Raw genomic sequence first — 19,812 nt, 5'->3', positions numbered from 1 at the left:
TATTAATTTGCTCGACTGGCCACCTCAGTCACCTGACATGAACCCAATCGAACACATTTGGGCTCACATTAAAAACGTTCTATCAAGTGATACGTCAGAAAGCAGAACAAGTACAAAAATTGATCTAAAGCGAAAAATATCGGAAATTTGGGAAAATATTCTAATGGAAGTCATCAAAAAACTTGTTAGCTCAATGAAAAATCGTAGTTTGGAAGTTTACAACAGAAAAAGGAAGGCATTCAAGCTACTAATTAAATTTTGTTCGGTTTTTTTTGTCATGAAATTTCCGTTTTTTGCTTTATTCTTTAGAATTATATGTTTGAATATATATTTAAATATATAAATAGTTAAAATAATACAAATAAAGAAGCTCAAATAAATTCTTTTATTAAAAATGATTAAAAATTTGCTAAAAATTAAGTGTTCGGATTTTAATGTCGAGGGGTGTATCTTCCCGAAGTCAATCCAGAATACCTTCCGGAATCATTTAAAAGAGAACAGAACCACACCAATTTTAGAGGAGATTCTGTAGGCAAAATAAAAGGTGTATATTGCTTATTGTGTAATAATTAACTGATGCAATGAAACCGTACAAATTGTTGGATCAGCTTAGGAGAAAATATTTGGATAAAAAAGATAAACTATTAGCATACATAGAAAATTAAAGGATTCTCGATTCCAAGACATTCTTGAACTAGAAATTCTATCTTGGATGATTAATCTTTTTTGTCAAACCCAGACGAAAAAGAAAATATTCAAAGAAATTAATTATGTTAAAATTTTTTAAATTCCATGGTTTTTTTTTAATAAGACAACGTAATTATTGAAATAAGTTAGTCAATGATTAAAAGGCACTTGCGGTTGCACGCATGATGGAGTGTGCATTGCCGCGAACGACAGCTATTCCAATTTGTTGGAATAACCATGACACTTCTCGAGGCTCCCCACGTCGCCTAGCAACTTTTCCTCCGACTTCTCTGATGAAAGAAGTCGTAAGAGGGCCGGTTACCCCAGAAGTCTCCACAGCGATAGGTACGAAGCGGTACCGTTGTCCAAGATTTGCGTATTTGGCAATTTTTCTTTGCTCTGCAGCATCTGCTGCAGAACCTGGAGAAACAGCAGAAGAGATCATATTAGTTTTGGAATGGGTGTCAACACACGTTGAATCCCAAACCAACGATTTTCCACAGGAGTAGGGAAAAGTGGTCATTCCATCGGGTCTTTTCCCATCTCCACGATCTAAGCCCACTGGCTCTAGGATCGAGGATGCTGGAATCGTGCTCGCAGCGTACCCCAGAGATCATGAGTCTGGCTCACCTTGCTTACGGGTCCGAAAATTCGCTCGTCTTTGACAAACACATTGTCCGTTCACGGACTGGAGTCCAACAAGGTGACCCTCTTGGGCCCTTACTATTCGCTCTGTCAATCGACGAGGTGGCTCGTAATGTAAAGACACCTCTCAACCTTTGGTACCTTGACGATGCCACTATTGGTGGCCCTGTTGATGTCGTCTTGGATGAGTTATATAAAATTGTTTCTGCCCTGGCAAAAATGGGGCTGATAATCAACACCAAAAAAACTGAGATCATAAATATCTCAGTCCCAATTCAAGACTTTGGCTTAGTAATGGAAAAGATTTCAGAAATCTTGCCAGACACAAAACAAACACGCCTCAACGATGTTTATTTTCTTGGGTGTCCTTTTGGAGAGTCCGAAGTGCAAAACCACCTCAGAGCTAAGAGTGTCGAAATGTCCCGTTTTACTGAACGCCTCTCTCTACTCGACTCCCACACGGCCTTTTTCCTCCTCAAAAATTGCATCCACGTGCCCAAACTGTTATATTTATTGAGATGCTCGCCCTGCTTTATACAAGATGAAATATTGCATTCTATCGATGATACGTTAAGATTGTGTGCCGAATGGATCCTAAATGTCCGTTTCGATAATGATGGGTGGACCCAGTGTAAACTACCTCTTAATTCTGGCGGAGCTGGCCTAAGATCCGCCCTGGACCTTGCCCTCCCAGCTTTCCTGTCCTCTCACTCATCCTGCCGAAGGCTATCCTTGGAGATTCTACATAAATCCCCCGAATCTTCTTTGGACAGGCCTTTTGAAGATGGATGTATGCTGTGGAAGGAATCAGGATTAAAATTCCCGATCCAAACATCACTCCAACAGAGCTGGGACAAATTACGCTGCGAATTCACCGCAGACAACCTGGCAATGAGGCTCGACCAGCACCGCCTCGCCTGCTTACGCTCTGCAGCTGTGCCACACAGTGGGTCATGGCTGAATGCTATGCCAATTGCTGGCCTCGGAACATTATTAGAGGATGACTGCATGCGTATCGGTACTGCACTGAGACTCGGACTTGACATCTGCGAACAACATCGTTGTAGATGTGGAAAAATGGTTGACGTCAAAGGTGTACACCCACTCTCTTGCAAACGAAGTGCTGGCCGAGCTCCTCGGCACTCCGCTATTAACAATGTTATCTTAAGAGCTCTTGAGTCGGTGGGCTTCCCCTCGATCCTAGAGCCAGTGGGCTTAGATCGTGGAGATGGGAAAAGACCCGATTATGTTAAAATTCAATCCAGAATTAATGTTATATTATAATGATTTACAAACGGCACTTATTTTTTGGCAAAATATGAAAGTGAAAAAGACTCATCCAACATTGTGGAACAAAATAACATTCTATTTTCTGACATCATACTGTGTTGAATGTGGATTTAGCACTTTACATCAATTTTTAAATATAGAACGAGGCAGATTACATGCGTCAATAGTTTAAAACAAATAGAGCCAGATATCAAAATTTTAGTAAAAAACCACCAGTCACATTAGTATTCAATTGTTTTTTATTATAGATTTAGGCTAAAATAATAACTTAACATTGAACGAGTAAAATAGATTGAGAACCCCTGCTTTAGAATACTAAAATTCGGGCTTTAACAAAGAACCAAATAATGAACAAAACCAAGTAAATGTTAAATCTGGAATTAAACTAATATAAATTTTCCCCGAAAGGCAGATTCTATAAAATTCCTTGGCGATTTCCGATTACTTCGTTAAATTCAAGGTAGTCCATCCAGCAGGAATCCACAATGTCATCAGCAGTAACTTTATCCACATTATGTGATATCATTCGAATGATGAAACATCCGTCAGTTTTAAGATATTTTGAGACAAAATCTGTGACAGTAGAATTATGTTCGTCCACAGATGGCAAATGTATCTTGATGCATGACACTCTTTTTCGTAGACTAGTGAGATAATAAAGCCAGCTGAAGAAATAGCACAATGAGTATATTCCGGCAATCATATAAAAAACCCAAAGTGCGAGAAATATTTTCTCCAAAAATAAGTTTATTTGTAGAACACATTGCAGAGTATAAGTATTCACAGTGTTGAAATTTCGTATTGAAAAAGTGCAATATGTAACTCGAGGAAAGAAAGATGATTCGTTGATTTCCCGTCCATGAACATATTCGTTTATGAGGAAAAGCCCGTATTTCTGAAATTGAAAACCCAAGAATTTGTTAAGCAATATGATCTGTAAACAAATGCTGACCAGAAACAATATTTTGCAGATTAAATAGGAAATGGTAAAATAGTTTCCCTGTCGACGTCCCCCAAACATTGTAATCGTTTTAATCAAATAGAAAATGTAGCTTGTAGTCGACATTGGAAGGTTTCTTCTGGAAACGTAATTGCTGATTTCATCAGAAACACATTTAATAAGTCGTTTTTTGTCAGCAACTGTGACGGAATTTCGTGCTTTGATGCACGTTTGAATATTCTTAGAAAGAGAAAATCCAGATTTGGAAGAATATGTTCTCCAAATGATAATTGGGATGTAATACAAAAATGCCAAAATCATAAATATGAATTGAATCCAGTGATAGTAATAAACAGTCCTACTGTTTATTTCTTCCTGGGTTTTAGGGAAACTGTGCACCGTGTGGCACAAAATAAGTGCCCTTCATATAACATAATTTGTGAGCATATTCGGCATAGCCAACTAGTCCTGAGGACAGGCAGTGAATTGGTTTACCAACGTAGTTTTCAGTAAGGACAATCACACTGAAGGCAATCAACAATGCTGCTCCATACCGATAGTTCAGCCTGTCAGCCTTGTCATCATCTTTTCTTGATTCTGAATTGACCACAGCCTGTGAAAATACAGTAAGGAGCTTCATTTTATGAATTAGTGTAATATAAGACCCCTACTTTTATTTAATAAATGGTTTGCTGATAAAATACTTAATTTTAATTATCATTGATTTTAAAATTAATTAACCAAATAACTCTTAGGATTACTACTAACTGAAAATATTTGGAGACTTCAGTTACAAAAAGCTGAAATTTGATTGTTTCATACTATGTTGCCTTGAAATTAAATATCTCCTTGGCTGTAACATTGTGAACGACAACATGCGGCTGGAGTTGCTTTAATTTTTAAACTAGTTAGGTTCTACCGGGAAAATGTCATGATAAAATGACATTTTACCCTTAACTTCTTCGCTGTAACTCCGGAATATGACTCTTCGAAAATCGAAGAAACACAAATATGTCTCTATTGGACTCTTCTTTGTTTCCCTTGTCTTTAAAACCAGTGATTCCATATTTCTGAGATTAAAGTAGGAATCTCCAAACAGGGGAATGGTTTGGCTATTCTACTTGTAATCCTTTGAGAACAATAATCCGGCTGGAAGTCGTTAATTATTAATTTTTTACCAAAAATATATCGACTATCTGTCTTTGAAAATATAATGACTTTAAAATCAATTTAATTTATTTGTCTGACGAAGAGATAGAGAGGAGAGTGAGAAACTAGTAGAAAATTCTACCTCAAAAAGGAAGAAAGAGATATTCAAAAATAAGGATTGAAAATCTTATTTAAATAATCTAAACTCAGTTAAATTTGGTTTTGTTTTAATAAATAATATCTATTTCCTGTCGATTATCCGATATAACAATTTTTCAATTTAGATTAATTTCACTATTCAAGAAATTAGTTGGTTTTATGTACTAATTATTAAAGCTGTTATCGACTTACTGTTAAAAACTACTTTTGTGGAAATTATTTGTAAAAATAATTATTAAAGTAATATTAGTTATATTATTAATAATATAATTTACAAATAAAATTAGAAAATTTGATAGGAACTGTCTTTTAATGGGAACTGAATAGTATTTTTTTACTGATAATATATTTCGTAGTAACTATTTATTTAAAATTCTTATTGTGGGAGACTCAGGAGTAGGGAAATCAGCACTTCTTAAACAATTCACAGTAACGTGGCTCCTCTATAACATTTTATAGGAGAAACAATTCAGCGAAGGCTACATTAATACAATCGGAGTTGATTTTGTATTCAATTTTTTTTGCATTTTGTAGAAAATCAAGTCAATTTTGTGGATGATGTTCCAGTGAAACTTCAAATCGTAACATTCGAGTGATTATAATTCAAGTGGGACACAGCCGGACAAGAACGTTTCAGAGCAATAACAACAAGCTACTATCGAGGGGCTCAGGGAATTTTCATTGTGTACTCTGTGGGAGATGAAGTTTATTTGATTATTTTACATTGTAAAGCAAAGTTTTAAAAACGTGATTCGAACATGGATTGAAGAAATAAAATCTGCATCCGTCAAACCTGTAAATTGTGTTTTGGTTGGCAATAAATGCGATTTGGAGGGGAACGAAAGGGTTGTGCCCCGTGAGGAAGGAGAACTCTTTGCAAAAGCTCACAATATGATTTACATTGAAACATCAGCTAAAAGTGGGGAGAACGTTGAAGATCTTTTCCACCAATCGGCCAAAGAAATAAAAAATGATTTCGATCGTGGAATTCCTCTAACTTCAAAACCACAAGTCAATATTATTAAATCTCATCCAACTGGAAAGCCTCTTTTAAAAACATGTTGCAATTAAAACAATTTCTGTCCTAATTAATAGCCATTTAAAGCCAAAAACCAATCGATAAGATAAAAAATAGTTTATATTTAATCAATAAGCAATCCTGTTCTGAACATATTGCATAACATCGTATGTACGAGCGCGAATACTAAGAAAGCAATTATCTATAATCTTTTTCATATGCTGAGCAGCCCCACGATACGACAAGTTTGCACTCAGTCGACTTGATAGGAGACGGATTGAATTCCCTCGAAAGCAAGGGAATCCACTATCGGTCATCAGCGTGACCAGTGTCAGAATAGAGTCCGTATATGGCCTACACAATAAACACAAACATAACCTGATAGCCAGAAAGGCTTTTATGCACAACTCAGTGAAATATTGGAAATGAGGCGAGTCAGCTCGACCGCCCATTATTTGAAGCATTTCCTCAGTGAGTTTAAAGTCGGGTTCCCATCCCAAATTCCCCCCAGGAGAAGTCTCAAACAAAAATCCAAAATCTGCGGTTAAAATACATATTCCACCAATGTGGATGACGTGACCCTGATCACTAATCATAATATTCCCATTATGTCTGTCTTTGACTTGCAACAAATAGCAAAAGACACTGTAGGCGGCCATGCTCTCGATAAAACACCTTCGAGCATCCAAAAACGTCTGGGACTTTTCCCCTCCGTAACGAGACTTGAAAAAATCAAAAAGAGAAGTGTCAGTCTCGTCCCCAATCTTACTCCGTGACATGCAAGAAGGCACACACTCAATAATCCCACTCTACCAATACAACACACGTCCCACCGAACAAGAAGTGGAGACCACTCTATAAGGGCGGAAGTAAACATTGAGTTGAATACTCGTGCATATCACAGAGAACAACTCCATGAACTGAAGAGCCAGGGCATCCTTTAATATAAATATTTCATTTTACCTGTCTGACATCATCACCGACCTTCATGATTGCTCCCAACCAGTTCTCCTTCCCAGTAGGCCTCCTCATTTCTCCTCGACAAATCTTCTCAACTTGATCTAACCTCAACTGCTGCACTTTAAACTTGACTAGATAAGGAGCTTTCTCAGCACTAGGCAATCAGACCACAAATATAACCTCTGGAGGGATACAGCCGACTTGCAGTCAATTCCCAAAATAATACATTCCGGATTGGATGGAAGATAACAATCTAAAACATAAACAGACATCCCTACTTTCTACAAGTGACACTTTAGACAATTCTTGGACACAAGCAATGTCTCGTTTAGGCCCTTTAGGAAACTCCCTGAGACTGAAAAACACACTCAACCTAATAAGGCCAGAGACGTTGATTATTTCATCGATAAACTTGATTTGTTTGTCGTACACTTCCCTGCCTTCTGAGGTCATATTGGAGACAATGTCGTCAGACAGTCGAGTAGCAGGATTGTCTACATGTCAATTCCTTAAATACCACCTGCATTTCCGTCATCTAAATTACTCTTTAGATTCCATAGGAATTGATGAGCCAACAGCTGTGATCGTTGAGACGCAGAAAGGACAAGGAACGCATAAATCCTAACTACTCGGGGTCACTCTAGACTGTCACCTTGTCATTTCTCAGAGCCTGGACAATCTGTAAAATATATCTGATGATCACATCAACGGAATAGTTCCCCAACACTGATGTTGCATACTTTTGGAGAGTAGGATGGGCACTCAAGTTCTTCAGGAAAAACGAAAGAGCCACCACCGGGGAACACGGAACCCATGCAGTCACGTGGTTTAACTTTATAGTCAAAAATTCTACAAAAAACCATAGTCGAGTCTGATTCGACAAGGTAAGTCGACACAAAAAATGTGAGTGCTTCCGGGACATGACAAACCTCCACGGGATTCCCTCTCACGAGTTTTCTAACCTCAGCATTGACCATTTCTGAACTCCTTATCCTAAATGTATAGAAATAGGATAAATTACCGAATAGCATAGAACACAGCAGAACATGGAAGGATCTCCCACGCATAAGTAGCATATTCCACCAAAGACTTGTCTTTGATGTGTATGGCTCTCCACGATGTGATTGTCTTGTCCTCGAGTTCGTTCAATTCAGTCAAATCCATCGGATTGTACCAAACTATAAAATTTTCAATTTCAATGGCCTTTAAATAAACAACAAGCCAGAGACCAATAAAACAAGCAACAAATTCCTTTTAGTGATTAATATTCTTTCTTTGGACTTTGAGGTACCTGAGTGAGACAAATAATGTTACTTTTGAGTGATTGTTGAGTCGAGGAAATAGTGCAGTCCGAAGAGTCTACAACTGAGTCAGAAATTTGACAACCAATCGAATATGCACAAATAAACTTCTTTTCCCTGTGAATGTAATGCCAGAGACAGTTCATATAAACCACATCCCGCTGTAACGTCTTGCCAGACTGTTCTGGTGACATTGGATTGCATCTGCACATTACAGACCAGAAAGTACGCAAAAAATCGAACGAGTGTAAAGTACAGTCGATAACGTAAGATTCCACATATCTTTCTGGATTTGTTTCTTTCAGTTTGTATCAGGGCAAATCCAATAGACAGAAATCTAAATGACATTTCCAGTCCAACTTGGCGACCAGTCCAAAGACGAGGGTCGTCGAGGAAAACAACTGTCTCTCTTCGTTGAGACACAAACAAATCATGTTCATAAAAATATTCGAATATTTCTGACTCGAATATTTCTTAGTTTCCACTTTCTCGTGCAAAAACTGAAATAAATGTTAAACAGGGAGAAACCATAAGCCATGGTTCATGTGCCACCAAAGATGGCATTTTTGACAAATCAACGAGATTGTCTTGTCTGACAGTCAAAGGGTCATTCCTAAAATCTTGCGTGTTAAAAAAGCCCATTTTTTGTCTAACAGTCTCCACAAATGCTTTAGAAATAGCAATGATAAGCTCTAATAAGAAAAGACGAATATACCTCCAGTTCATAATCCTGGTTCTTGGTGGCTAAAATCCACTCCCAACAAGACACAGCCGACATTACTGTTTTTTCAGAAAAAAATTTGATAGGAGCAAAAGAAATAAAGTTGAGTAGTCGTTTATTGAGGTGATCCCCTTCCTCGTTCAGAATTAGCAAGGCAGTCATTTTGTGAAGACATGTCTCGAATAAGTGATAATCCTCCGTCTGAGTGGCCAGTGTGTACTCTCTGTGGAAGGATTCAAAAATACTCTGCCTTGACTGTATTCCCACAAGCACTTTGACCTACAAATCACCACTCTAATCGACTTCATTCAAATAGGCCACTCGTCTTTGAAGAATTGACACAAATGAGAAATATGGATGGTCAATCACAACCAGTGTGGATGGCACGTGTGTGGTCTTTGTGGAGTATTCATACAACAGTGACTGTATTATGACGGTGATTGTAGAATTCCCGTGTTTCCCGTTCTCGTCGATAAGGTATTGCTAAAGTAGACAGACAAATGTACAATCAAAGTCGACCGAGTTTGTCCTGGGGCAAATTTGACTGCCTCTTTGAGGATCTCAGTGCATCTCGACTGGAATATCGTGGCCGTTTCCTAACGTGAACAAATAAGCCTACTTTTTGATCTGCATAGGTGTCTTTCAAATCGAGGACACACGTGTCTACGATGGCACTGTGTGAGTCCAAATACCTCCCGACCTGTCAAATTTTATCAAGAACAGTCACGGAATTAGTCAACGTGTGGAATATATCCAACATTGTTGTTAAAACATGTTTACTCCACAAAACCTGCGGAATTCTACCAATTTGAGTCAATTCTACAAACTTGTTGACTAACTCTGACAGATGTGAGTCCGCTAACCCACAAATTATCTTTTCCTCCGAGTTGAATTTGACAAGGAGAAAAGTTGCGATTTTCTCAGCGTCCTTTTCCCGTTCTCCAGCCATCTATTCCTCACCAAACAGAACACAACCAGCAAATTGAGACAATTATTGAAGAGTATGCAGGAGAGTGTCTTTATTAGTTGGTGTAAACCTGTCCATCACGATAAAATGAGTTTCACCCAGTTTGTCGCGTATAAAGTGCTTGTCTTCCACGTATGTATATATTTGTCGGACTGCCCAACTCAAATCCGCACAACTTAGAGTCCTACACATCCAAATGAGGGACTACCGCAAGTTTTCCAACGCAAAAATCCCCGTTAAATAAGCACATGAAGACAAATCGAGTCGATTAATCACGGAAGTGTCTGAATTGTCGAGAATTGCAACCAATCTTCCACGAAATGTCAAAATGTCTCCCTCCAAGTAAATTTGAGGTCAAACGGTCATTTTCGCAAGAGAACTCTTGGAGCTAATTCCGTAGCGTTCTTTGAGAATATAATCGGAAGAAGACATCACTGGCGAGTGACAGGCCACCACTCGAATGGCCGCATGGTGTTCCCCAGTCCAATCATTTCCTACAAACTCCATCATTAAAATAAACCAATTGGTGTCGAATGAAGACCCAAAACTGCAATGATAATCCAAAAGTCACAAAAAAGGAAATAAAAAGAAGGGTGATCAAGCACGTTAATCAGAGCTATGATCTGCCAAAAAACCCACACAGGTGACCTTAGCAATTGTGAGGATGAGAGAATTTATTTTGTGGGTCAGTATACTCCTCTGATATTCCTGTATACGAGGACTTATCAGCGATGACCCTGATTTGACAAAAATCTGTAAAAGTCTCACGAGAATGTCGTTTCGAAGTTGACCATCCATTATATTTCCCGCCAAAACATTAAAAGCCTCCAAAATGACATCAAACCTTCAATAAAATAAGCACAAAAACCTATCACTATCGACTTGTACAGATCCAGACGATTTCCTGGTCAATTCTGCCGTATGGTGGGACATAAAGTTCATTGCGGAGTCATATATACTCGTCTACAATACAAAACGAGAACAACACAGCCAGAGGTGACCATTTTGACGACATCAAAGGCAATTGTCCGGTCAAGGAGGAGATTTGAATTAAAGTTGTAAGTCAAAATATGGAAGACTGAGCTCACTATTTTGGGGATATTCGAGTGGGAAATGGCAATTTCAGAACAAATGTGAATTGCATTGATGGCTACGGCGATCAGAGGCCTGGAAATGCCAAATTACACACAACCCGGTCACGGATTTAACACTAAACAACCGTCTTGAGAGCGAAGAAAGGAATCCGTGGACCATATCTTCCTTCATTTCAACCAACATAATTCTAAACAATAAATCCTCGGCCATTTACTGAGTTAAACATGAAATACGACTTTATGGAGCTCTTCATAGGCCATTTTTGCCTCTGAATTTACACTCTCTTCACCAAAACATTTCAAAAATTCAAATAATGAGGATACCTCGTGAAGAAATGCCACTAGAGGGGCAGGCTCGACCAGAAAGTCCCTCAAAGTAGCAATAACACAGGACCCAAGAAAAGGAAAGCCCAACGCTATCTTTTTGAGCACTTGAACGCAGGAAAGCAAAAGTGGAAATATTAAAATGGTCTTGGAAGCCTCGAGCTTGTGATTGAGTTGAGTCTTGAGGTTATTCCAAAGACTTTCGGCGACTGAAATATTGTGCCCTCATAATACTGCTCTCCTCATAAGCCGTGTGTCCCATCGATATGAGCAGCACAGAACAACTCCGAAATGACCTGTGGTAACGACGTCGATTAAATGTTCTGCTGGAAAGACAGGAAGAAAGAAGTGCAAGTTCATTCTCGTACAATTCCTTGAGAGTATTGAATAAGAGAGGACGTCTGTGATAAATAAAGAGAGGACAACTGGGGAATATTCCGGGTATCATCCCCTCGGGTATTGTGGAATATCATTGTGCAAAAATTTACAAAAATGACATCAGAAATTGGCTGTTGACTCCACTTATCCACGTTTTCAAGTTTGCCGACTGTAGATTTAAGTGAAGACAACTTAAATGAATAAAACCAGCCTACTAGTTGGACTATAATACTCCACTGGTCTCCATTCAGGACCATTTTTGACTCAACTTTACACCGAGGAGACACTTTCTCGTCCAAATCATTCCAAAAATAACGCGAAGAATAACGTGAGAAAAAAGACGTTTTACATTCGCTCGAGTCACTCTCAATCATGTTAAGTGACCCAATCAAGGCAAAGAAAGACGACTCCTCTGCTCTACCAAACGACAGGAGAATTCCTCTGAGGACCAAACAGTGCGAAAAAAGCAACTCAGAACCTAAATTATAAAAATAAATAAATAAAACATAAATTCTGGTCGATTTTGTGAAAGATTGACACAATTATTGATAGTTGAATGTTTACGATATGAGAAAATTCTTGGACTGGGTGTAATTCTCCTGAAGTGACATAATCGTTCAGGATACAACAGAGAACACGTGCAGTTGTCTCCTCTAATGAATATCCTGCAGACATTTGGCTATTTTGTCAACCTTTGAGGGTCGATGGGGGGACAAAAGTGATTTTTTCTATTCCGGAGAGGAGGGATGTGAACAGTGGCAACAATTTGTCAGCGAACTATATTTTACGTAAAAATATTACTTTGAAATTTGATTTTATAAAATATACTCCGAGGGCGACTAAACCTTCGAAAGTTGATTTTTTAAAGAGAATATTTTTGTGGGACAGTTCGGGGTATTGTGACAAAATCGCCGAAATCTATCATGTATAGATACCCTTGCCTTATCCCATTCCAAATCTTTGATCTTGGCGAAACAGAGGGCAGCATTTATTATGTAGTTTGGCATAGGATTATATATGCCAAGTAAACAAAAATGTAAAGTTATTTATTTAAAATTTAGATATTATTTTATTATATAAATATAATATTAATTGATAAATATAGTTTTAAATATGAGTTTCAATATTTAAATTTCTATACAAATTAATTGAGAATATTTTTGATAAATTTCACGTAAAAAATTGCGATGAAACAATCTCCTATAAAAAAATACTCTTCAATTAAAAAGAGTATTAATTATATTTATTACTAATAAAAAATTAATTAAAAAATAAATATTTGAATTTAACTAATCAAGTTCTTGATGTTGCATCATTTGAGTCTATTCGATCTTAATCTAAATAAAGCCACATTTAATGAAACATTGCCCAATCAAGCTCAAAAAAATTGCAACAATACATTCACAAAGAGTACAATTATATCAAAATTCAGTTGTTCCACCTGCAAATGCATTTTCGACAATCTGAATAGCCAGGTATAAAATCTACTAATAAACAGAGACAACATTTCAAATCAGACTGGCATTCTTCCAATATTTTTGCTGTGAGTCAAGGACAAGAACCCATAACTATAGAGGAATTCTCATCAGGGAACTACGAGACCAAACCTCCAGTCATTGAGCAGACCCCAAGTCCTTCCAACCCTCTCTCGTTCTCCATAAACGAAAAAACCTATTTTTATCGTCGAGAAATACTCCAATCCTCAAAAACCGTTAAAAATAGCCTGGAAAGTCTGAAATGTGGAAAAACGGCAGTATTTGTAATGTCCTCCAGTAAAACGGCGGCGGCAATATTCCAGGGGTACCATCGAGTTGGCATATTGTAGTGAGTCCCTCTACGTGAGTAAATGTCTATCCCATTATACGACAAGAGCATGCAGAGGCGGAAGTCAGCATAAAATGGAGAATTCGTGTCATTCAGTTGGAAGTAGTTTGCGGACGAGAGGAATTATGTCGATGAAGAATGTATTCTGTTTGTTTATTGGTTAGGACATTTTGGAGTTGATGGGTCTATGGAGGGCGGATTTGGAGGAGTGTCTGCTTATATTTGTGCATATTCCGCCTGTTTATGTCGAGACGTTTTATTCTTCGGGGGTTATTTGTCGTGGAGACAGTCGGGTGAGGAAAATTGGCATGTCCACTTATAAGCCTTCTCTTCAGGAAGTTAAACGAGTTCATTCTATGCTATTTCAACTCACGTTTTCTCCCGATTAATCAATTTTCCGAATTTTAAAAATTATTTTATTTACACTTATTTTGTTTATATTTAAAAAGGTGTGATTTTGGAGTAAAAAAAGTTTTGATATTAAGCGTTTTCCACATCTAAGTATTTATTCGAGTTTTGTAGATTTATGAACAATAATAGTCTATTCCAGCGGTTCTCAAATGCGGCCCCCGGGCCGCATGCGGCCCGCAGGATTTTTTTGCGGCCCCTCTAGAGTAACTAACTTTTTAATTTTTTAATAATGTTAAAATTTAATTATTTATTGATTGTTCCAAAGATATAACCGAAATAGTTTCGATCAATTAATATGGCATCACTGCATAATTCACCAGAAAATCTTATCGCCAAGTCCATTAAATGGAACATGTTTCCAAAAAAGTCGTTAATATCGTTTATTGGATACGCTCAAAAGCGCTCAATCACCGATATTTTAAATCTTTTTTGGAAGAAGTTGATGCTGAGTATGGAGATGTTATTTTTCATACTGAAGTGAGGTGGTTAAGTCGTTCGAAATGCCTTAATATTTTATTAAAGGTTCTATAAATTGCTTCCAGAAATTAAGGAGTTTACCAAAGACAGAGTAATTTTCGATGAACTTTACGATGAAAGATGGATTGCCGATTTGGCTTTTTATGTTGATTTAACCACGCATTTGTCGGATCTCAATGTTGAATTACAAGGAAAAGGCAAACTCTGTTATCAGGTATATGGATATATTTCTTTGTTTATCGAAAAATTATATTATGGATGACTTCCTTAAAGAGGGAGATACATCTCATTTTTATTCACTATCTGAAAACAACGAAGGCGCTGCTTATGAAAAATACATATCCATAATTGGTGATTTAATTAATCAATTTGAAGCACGTTTTGGGTACATTTATAAATTTAATTTTTAGAATTTTAAAAAATTCCTTCCTTTAATGAAAATATTCGCAACTCCATTCAGCGTGGAAATTAAGGATGCGCCTGCAAAGTTTCAACTAGAACTCATTAATTTACAACATGATATAGAACTGGCGGCATTGTTCAAAAAAGCGTCCATTATTAATTTTTACGAATTAATTCATCAAGACAAATTCAAAAATATAACACACAATGCATATATGAATATATCAATGTTTGGATCTACTTTTTATGCGAATCAATATTTAGGAAAATGATTCGCATAAAAAATAAATATCGTAACAATCTCACGGATAATCACTCGAGTCAGCTTTTACGAACTTCTTCGACTTTACTTATTCCGGATTTCAAAAACTTAATAAACAAATAATACTTTCTTTTAGTTACAACGCCTTTTTTAGATTTTTAGCTTGTAATTCTTTATAAAGGAAATGGAAATTAAAAAAAGAAAAAACAGAGTCCAAAAACTCATTACCATCAGCAGTGGCTGCACTTCGGATTGCAAGCGAGTTACCGCTTGGAAAATATAAAAATATATAAAATATTTTTTGTGCGGCCCGCGAAGCTAATCTTAATTATCGATTTGGCCCTTGAGCTAAAAAGGTTGAGAACCCCTGGTCTATTCTATGGAAACTTATGTGCGATTTTGAATCGTATAATGCAACCGTGGCATAGTTACAGGAAGCGAAAGTAAAAGATGGACTATCAACGATGATTATGCCTTTTTTTGAAGTATCACACTACGGCATGGACTTTACAATACACAAAAAAACTGAACAATCGAATAAGACGTTGTGAGTGAGTGACAGAATTTATGTCATAAAATTAAAATACAGTGAAAAGAACGATTTCATAATCTCCATTAACAATGTATACGCTCTAACCTTTGTCAGATTATCAATCAATGGCGACGAATTAGACGACTTCTATTCTTCCTTGTCGCAACTATATGCATCTAAGGAGACATCGGGAGACTGAAACGCAAAGAATTTATGGGGAGCCACGGAAGAGAGATCAGGAATCAATCAGGTGAATCGCTTACAGAATTTTGCAAAACATTCGAACTATTTCTATGCAACACTGCTTTCAGGCACTCAGCAAAGGGAAATTTTCAATAGAATGAGGCACCGAAGTGTCTCTACCGAGCGGCATATTCCCCTGATGGACACATTAATGTCTGAAGTCCACTACAAAAACAACCGCGATGTAGTCCACTACATTCATGAAAGTTATTCAATTTTTCTTTCAGATCGAGACCGTAGGCCAACTTAATGGCGTAACGCTTCGTTTTCTCGAGTTTGTTGATTAGACAAACCCTCTCATTCATGTCATACCAGCCCTCAAACCCGTAGGTGAGAATCGGTTGTACACATGTCTTGTATATGTAGATGTCCCCAACTCCAAAGACACGAACAATTTCGCTCCACCGCTTCGACAGCCTGCACACTGTGCTCTTGTCACAGGCCAGCGTTAGACCCTTTGCACGAGTCAATTCCATTATCCTTGCAAGGTATGGTTCGAGCCTTCGCTTCGTCTCGAGACATCGGTCACGAGAATGTCGTCCGCGTATACAATGAGATTACTCGAACGACCCGTAGGTAACAGAATGTCAGCGAGAAAAAGATTGAATAACAGCGGGCTCAGTGTAGAACGCTGAGGGATACCTCTTTTGAGCTCCACACTGTCCGATAGTCGGTTTCCGCACCGTACATAAGATTTCCTCTCGTTGAGATAACTCTTTAGCCATTTGAATGTTTTTTCACCTACACCAGTCTCCGAACTTTTTCGAGTATATACAAATTTATATGAAAATTTTATCAACAAATATAATTTCCTAACGAACTTTGACATTTTTAATGATTTTATAAATATTGAAAATATATTTTGTTTTTACAATATTTAATTGTCAACCAAAAAATAAAACAAACGTCTCTTTTAGATCCCACAATGCTTCTTCAATTAGTTATTGTCTTAATTTCTGAAATTTGTTTTAATGCTTCAACTCTGTTTGATCGAGAGGCTCCTCTCATATTAACCGACTATCTGAACGATGGAAAAGTTGAAATGGCGCGAAATTTGAGCAGAGTGGAGCCATTTGTTGGGAATATCAAATCTTATTCAGGCTTTTTCAGATTGACTGAGAAATGTGTCAGAAATATGTTTTTTTGGTTTTTTCTTGCTGAGGTACAAAAAGCTATTATTTTCAGAACGGAAACAAATCAGCACCAATCTTGGTCTGGCTACAAGGCGGACCGGGAGAGTCGTCGATGTACGGACTCTTCCTGGAAAACGGTCCCTACTACGTCGATTCGGATTATAAAGGTAATTTTGATGAGTTCATCCACAGTGCACAGACGGAAAATTAGTTGGACCAAGGAATTCTCAATTCTTTACATTGATAACCCGGTAAGAATTTTGAAATATTGACTAAGGTTGGGACTGGCTTCAGTTTCTCAGATCTGGAGTGCTATGTGACAAATCAAGACGAGGTGGGCGCTCAGTTGGCAATGTAATCATTAACCAAATTTTATAGATTCATTCGACAATTTTTCCAACTGTTTCCTGATATGAGAAAGAATCCGTTTTACGTGACGGGCGAGTCCTATGCTGGAAAATATATTCCCGCCACGGTCTATGCAATCCACCAAATGAACATGAACAGCACCGCCCCCGTGAACCTGCAGGGAATGGCCATTGGTGATGGTATTTTTGATCCCTACAATGTACTGTATTCTGTGATTGTCAGATGATGAACTTTGGAACATATTTTTACAACATTGGACTCATTTTTGACAACCAGATTTTCCAATTTGACGAGTATCGAGATTTAATCCGTCAGAGTATTGACGCAGGAAAATACCAAGATGCCACTAACGTTCATTTTGTCACTATTTTAGTACTTTAATCAAATTTTCATTTTGTTCCAAAAGTTGACAGGATTGAGCAACTACTATAACTACTATTCAGATGAAGTACTCGTTTATATCATTCCCAGCGTGCCTCCTATTACTACGAAGTCTTCCTTGAACGAAATTATCAGACTCTCCACGCAGGAAATCGAAAAAGGTCACTCTATTTCAGCGTAGACGTCTACAAAGCTCTTTTTGAAGACATGATGGTTTCGGAAGTTCCCCGTCTTCGGAAAATATTAGATTCAGGATACAAAGTGCAAAAGTCTATTACTACTTTCTAGACACTGATCTACAGCGGACAGTTAGACGTCATTGTCCCATATCCAATGACGTCTTCATTCCTGAAGAAAATGGATTGGGCGGGTCAGGAGGAATTCCATTCAGCGCCTCAACAGATCTGGTACTCACAGGATAAGACTCGTGTTAATGGGTATGTCCGTTCTGCTCGCAATTTAAAACAAATTTTGGTGAGAGATGCTGGTCATATGGTCGCCGAAGATCAGCCAAAAGCCGGTCTGGAAATGATAAGAAATTTTATTTTTGACATTAATTACTAATTCTTATCTCTAATGTATTTATTTCTATTTAAACATCATTCTAATTAACTTTTCATTTCACAGCAGCTTTTTTGCCAAAAAAGTGAGTCTAATAATTTTAAAACAAATCTGTGATATCATTAGCTCGCCTACGTCGATCGACAGTCTTCTAATGAGATGCAGGACTTCTCCAGGCACCTTATGAATTCGGTTTCAAAATATTTGATTTGAATCCGTGCACTGGACACCGAAAGTCCAAAGCTTAAAAGAACAGAGGTTTTAATATAACTGACACCAGTGTACTTTTGAATTTTACTTTTTTAGTAAAGAAGTTTTCAGGCTCATTGAAAATAAGTATTTACGCACGTTACGTTCCAGACAATCTTCTTCCCAAACATACATGTTTCCATTTTATTAAGTCTCCTTCAATTATCAGTGGACAGGTTCAGCTGACAGTGAAAGCCTGTTATTTTCAGAGACCGACGGTTGATCTGGTTAAGAATTCCGTAACGTAAAAATTGTCAGTTCAAGTTCGGTATGACGAAAAATGACAACCGAATTGATTCGCAGAGAATTGATATTGGTGCATTGCCAACAATAAAAGACTGAGTAAGATGTAAAATTCAATTCTGACATTTTTCTCGCCCAGAAAGTATCTATGCGTGGATAAGCCACGCAGTACTGGCTGTTCACTCGTACGCAAGATTTGCATGTTTCCGTTCGTATATGAGTTTCGTTGATCAGGTCTGGCAATCTTTATCCATTCAATCAGCTTTCTGGGTGAAAGGCCTAGAAGTAAACCCAATCGGAATCTGCAGAAGTGGCAAGCCAAATCTCACCAAGAGATGTAAGAAAAAATATACACCTCAAATATAAATCACTAAATAATGTAGTTATAGGAGTTTGAGAGTTGTATTTTATTGATATGGCAATTTCAAGAAAATTTCTTTTTTATCATTGTGCAGTCAATAGAAAGTAGTCTTCTGGGAAGTAGTGACGAGCAAAAAAGACTAATGTGACCATCACAGTTTTTCCGTTAGAGTACGGAATTTTAGAGTTTATTTATGATGACTGGTTCAATACCAGACAGAAAAATGAACATCAATAAAAATCAAATATTTGTTAAAAGAAAACAACAACAAAGGTAAAACACACTGATTCATGTTTATCATATTTCTCTAAAGAAAACATATCCGTTTCCAGGTTTACAAACTAGCATTTAGCATAGAAAGTCCGACCAGAGCAACCTGAAATTAACTAAGACGTTTTATAAATATTCTGGCTTCTTAGAGATCTGTCTGAAAGACCTAATCTTCATAAATTCCAAGTCCAAACAAAATAAAATTAACATACTGCCGTATTTCTATAAACTTTCTTTTAGCAAATTCAATAAAACTTTCACCCATTTTGTAAATGACGTTTCTTCTTCAGAACGGTGACTGATACTCGTTTCATTGACAGTCACCAAACAGGTTTTAATCACAGTGATGGAAGTATTCTTTGGAAGACCACTCAAAATCATCCCCTTGCTGTCCAAATTCAGCTAGTTCCGTTTACGACCTTTATTTGAAACGGAACATGTTTTTTATTTACTTAATATTT

The 19,812-nt window shown here is 37.4% G+C and overlaps 3 protein-coding genes across 3 annotated transcripts; 2 read left to right on the top strand and 1 right to left on the bottom strand.

Annotated features, from left to right (window-relative positions):
• Window positions 1-1,266: 1,266 nt before the first annotated feature.
• LOC115231724 lies at window positions 1,267-2,616 on the top strand. The gene has a single exon (XM_029801681.1). The coding sequence runs from the start codon at window positions 1,267-1,269 to the stop codon at window positions 2,614-2,616; it is 1,350 nt and encodes a 449-aa protein (XP_029657541.1).
• Window positions 2,617-3,037: 421 nt separating this feature from the next.
• LOC115231723 (innexin unc-9-like) lies at window positions 3,038-3,883 on the bottom strand. Its single transcript, XM_029801680.1, has one exon. It carries the CDS (start codon window positions 3,881-3,883, stop codon window positions 3,038-3,040), a length of 846 nt encoding a protein of 281 aa, XP_029657540.1.
• Window positions 3,884-16,274: 12,391 nt separating this feature from the next.
• On the top strand, window positions 16,275-18,231 carry LOC115231722 (venom serine carboxypeptidase-like). Its single transcript, XM_029801679.1, has 4 exons — window positions 16,275-16,356; window positions 16,947-17,110; window positions 17,509-17,658; window positions 17,956-18,231. Exons 1-4 carry the CDS (start codon window positions 16,275-16,277, stop codon window positions 18,229-18,231), a joined length of 672 nt encoding a protein of 223 aa, XP_029657539.1.
• The last annotated feature ends 1,581 nt before the right edge of the window (window positions 18,232-19,812 follow it).

The sequence above is a fragment of the Octopus sinensis genome, unplaced genomic scaffold, assembly GCF_006345805.1.
Source record: "Octopus sinensis unplaced genomic scaffold, ASM634580v1 Contig18757, whole genome shotgun sequence".
NCBI classification, from domain to species: Eukaryota; Metazoa; Mollusca; class Cephalopoda; order Octopoda; family Octopodidae; genus Octopus; species Octopus sinensis.
The sequence above is the reverse complement of the archived record's forward strand: the minus strand, read 5'-3'. Positions and strand labels throughout refer to the sequence as shown.

Excerpts from the sequence above, each read along its gene's own strand:
- LOC115231724 (XM_029801681.1), top strand. The coding sequence starts at position 1,267 with ATGCTGGAATCGTGCTCGCAGCGTACCCCAGAGATCATGAGTCTGGCT.
- LOC115231722 (XM_029801679.1), top strand. The coding sequence starts at position 16,275 with ATGGTTCGAGCCTTCGCTTCGTCTCGAGACATCGGTCACGAGAATGTC. Across the intron at positions 17,111-17,508 it reads TTGATGAGTTCATCCACAGT|ATGATGAACTTTGGAACATA; the intron begins GCACAGACGGAA and ends TGTGATTGTCAG. Across the intron at positions 17,659-17,955 it reads TTCATTTTGTCACTATTTTA|ACACTGATCTACAGCGGACA; the intron begins GTACTTTAATCA and ends ACTACTTTCTAG.
- LOC115231723 (XM_029801680.1), bottom strand. The coding sequence starts at position 3,883 with ATGATTTTGGCATTTTTGTATTACATCCCAATTATCATTTGGAGAACA.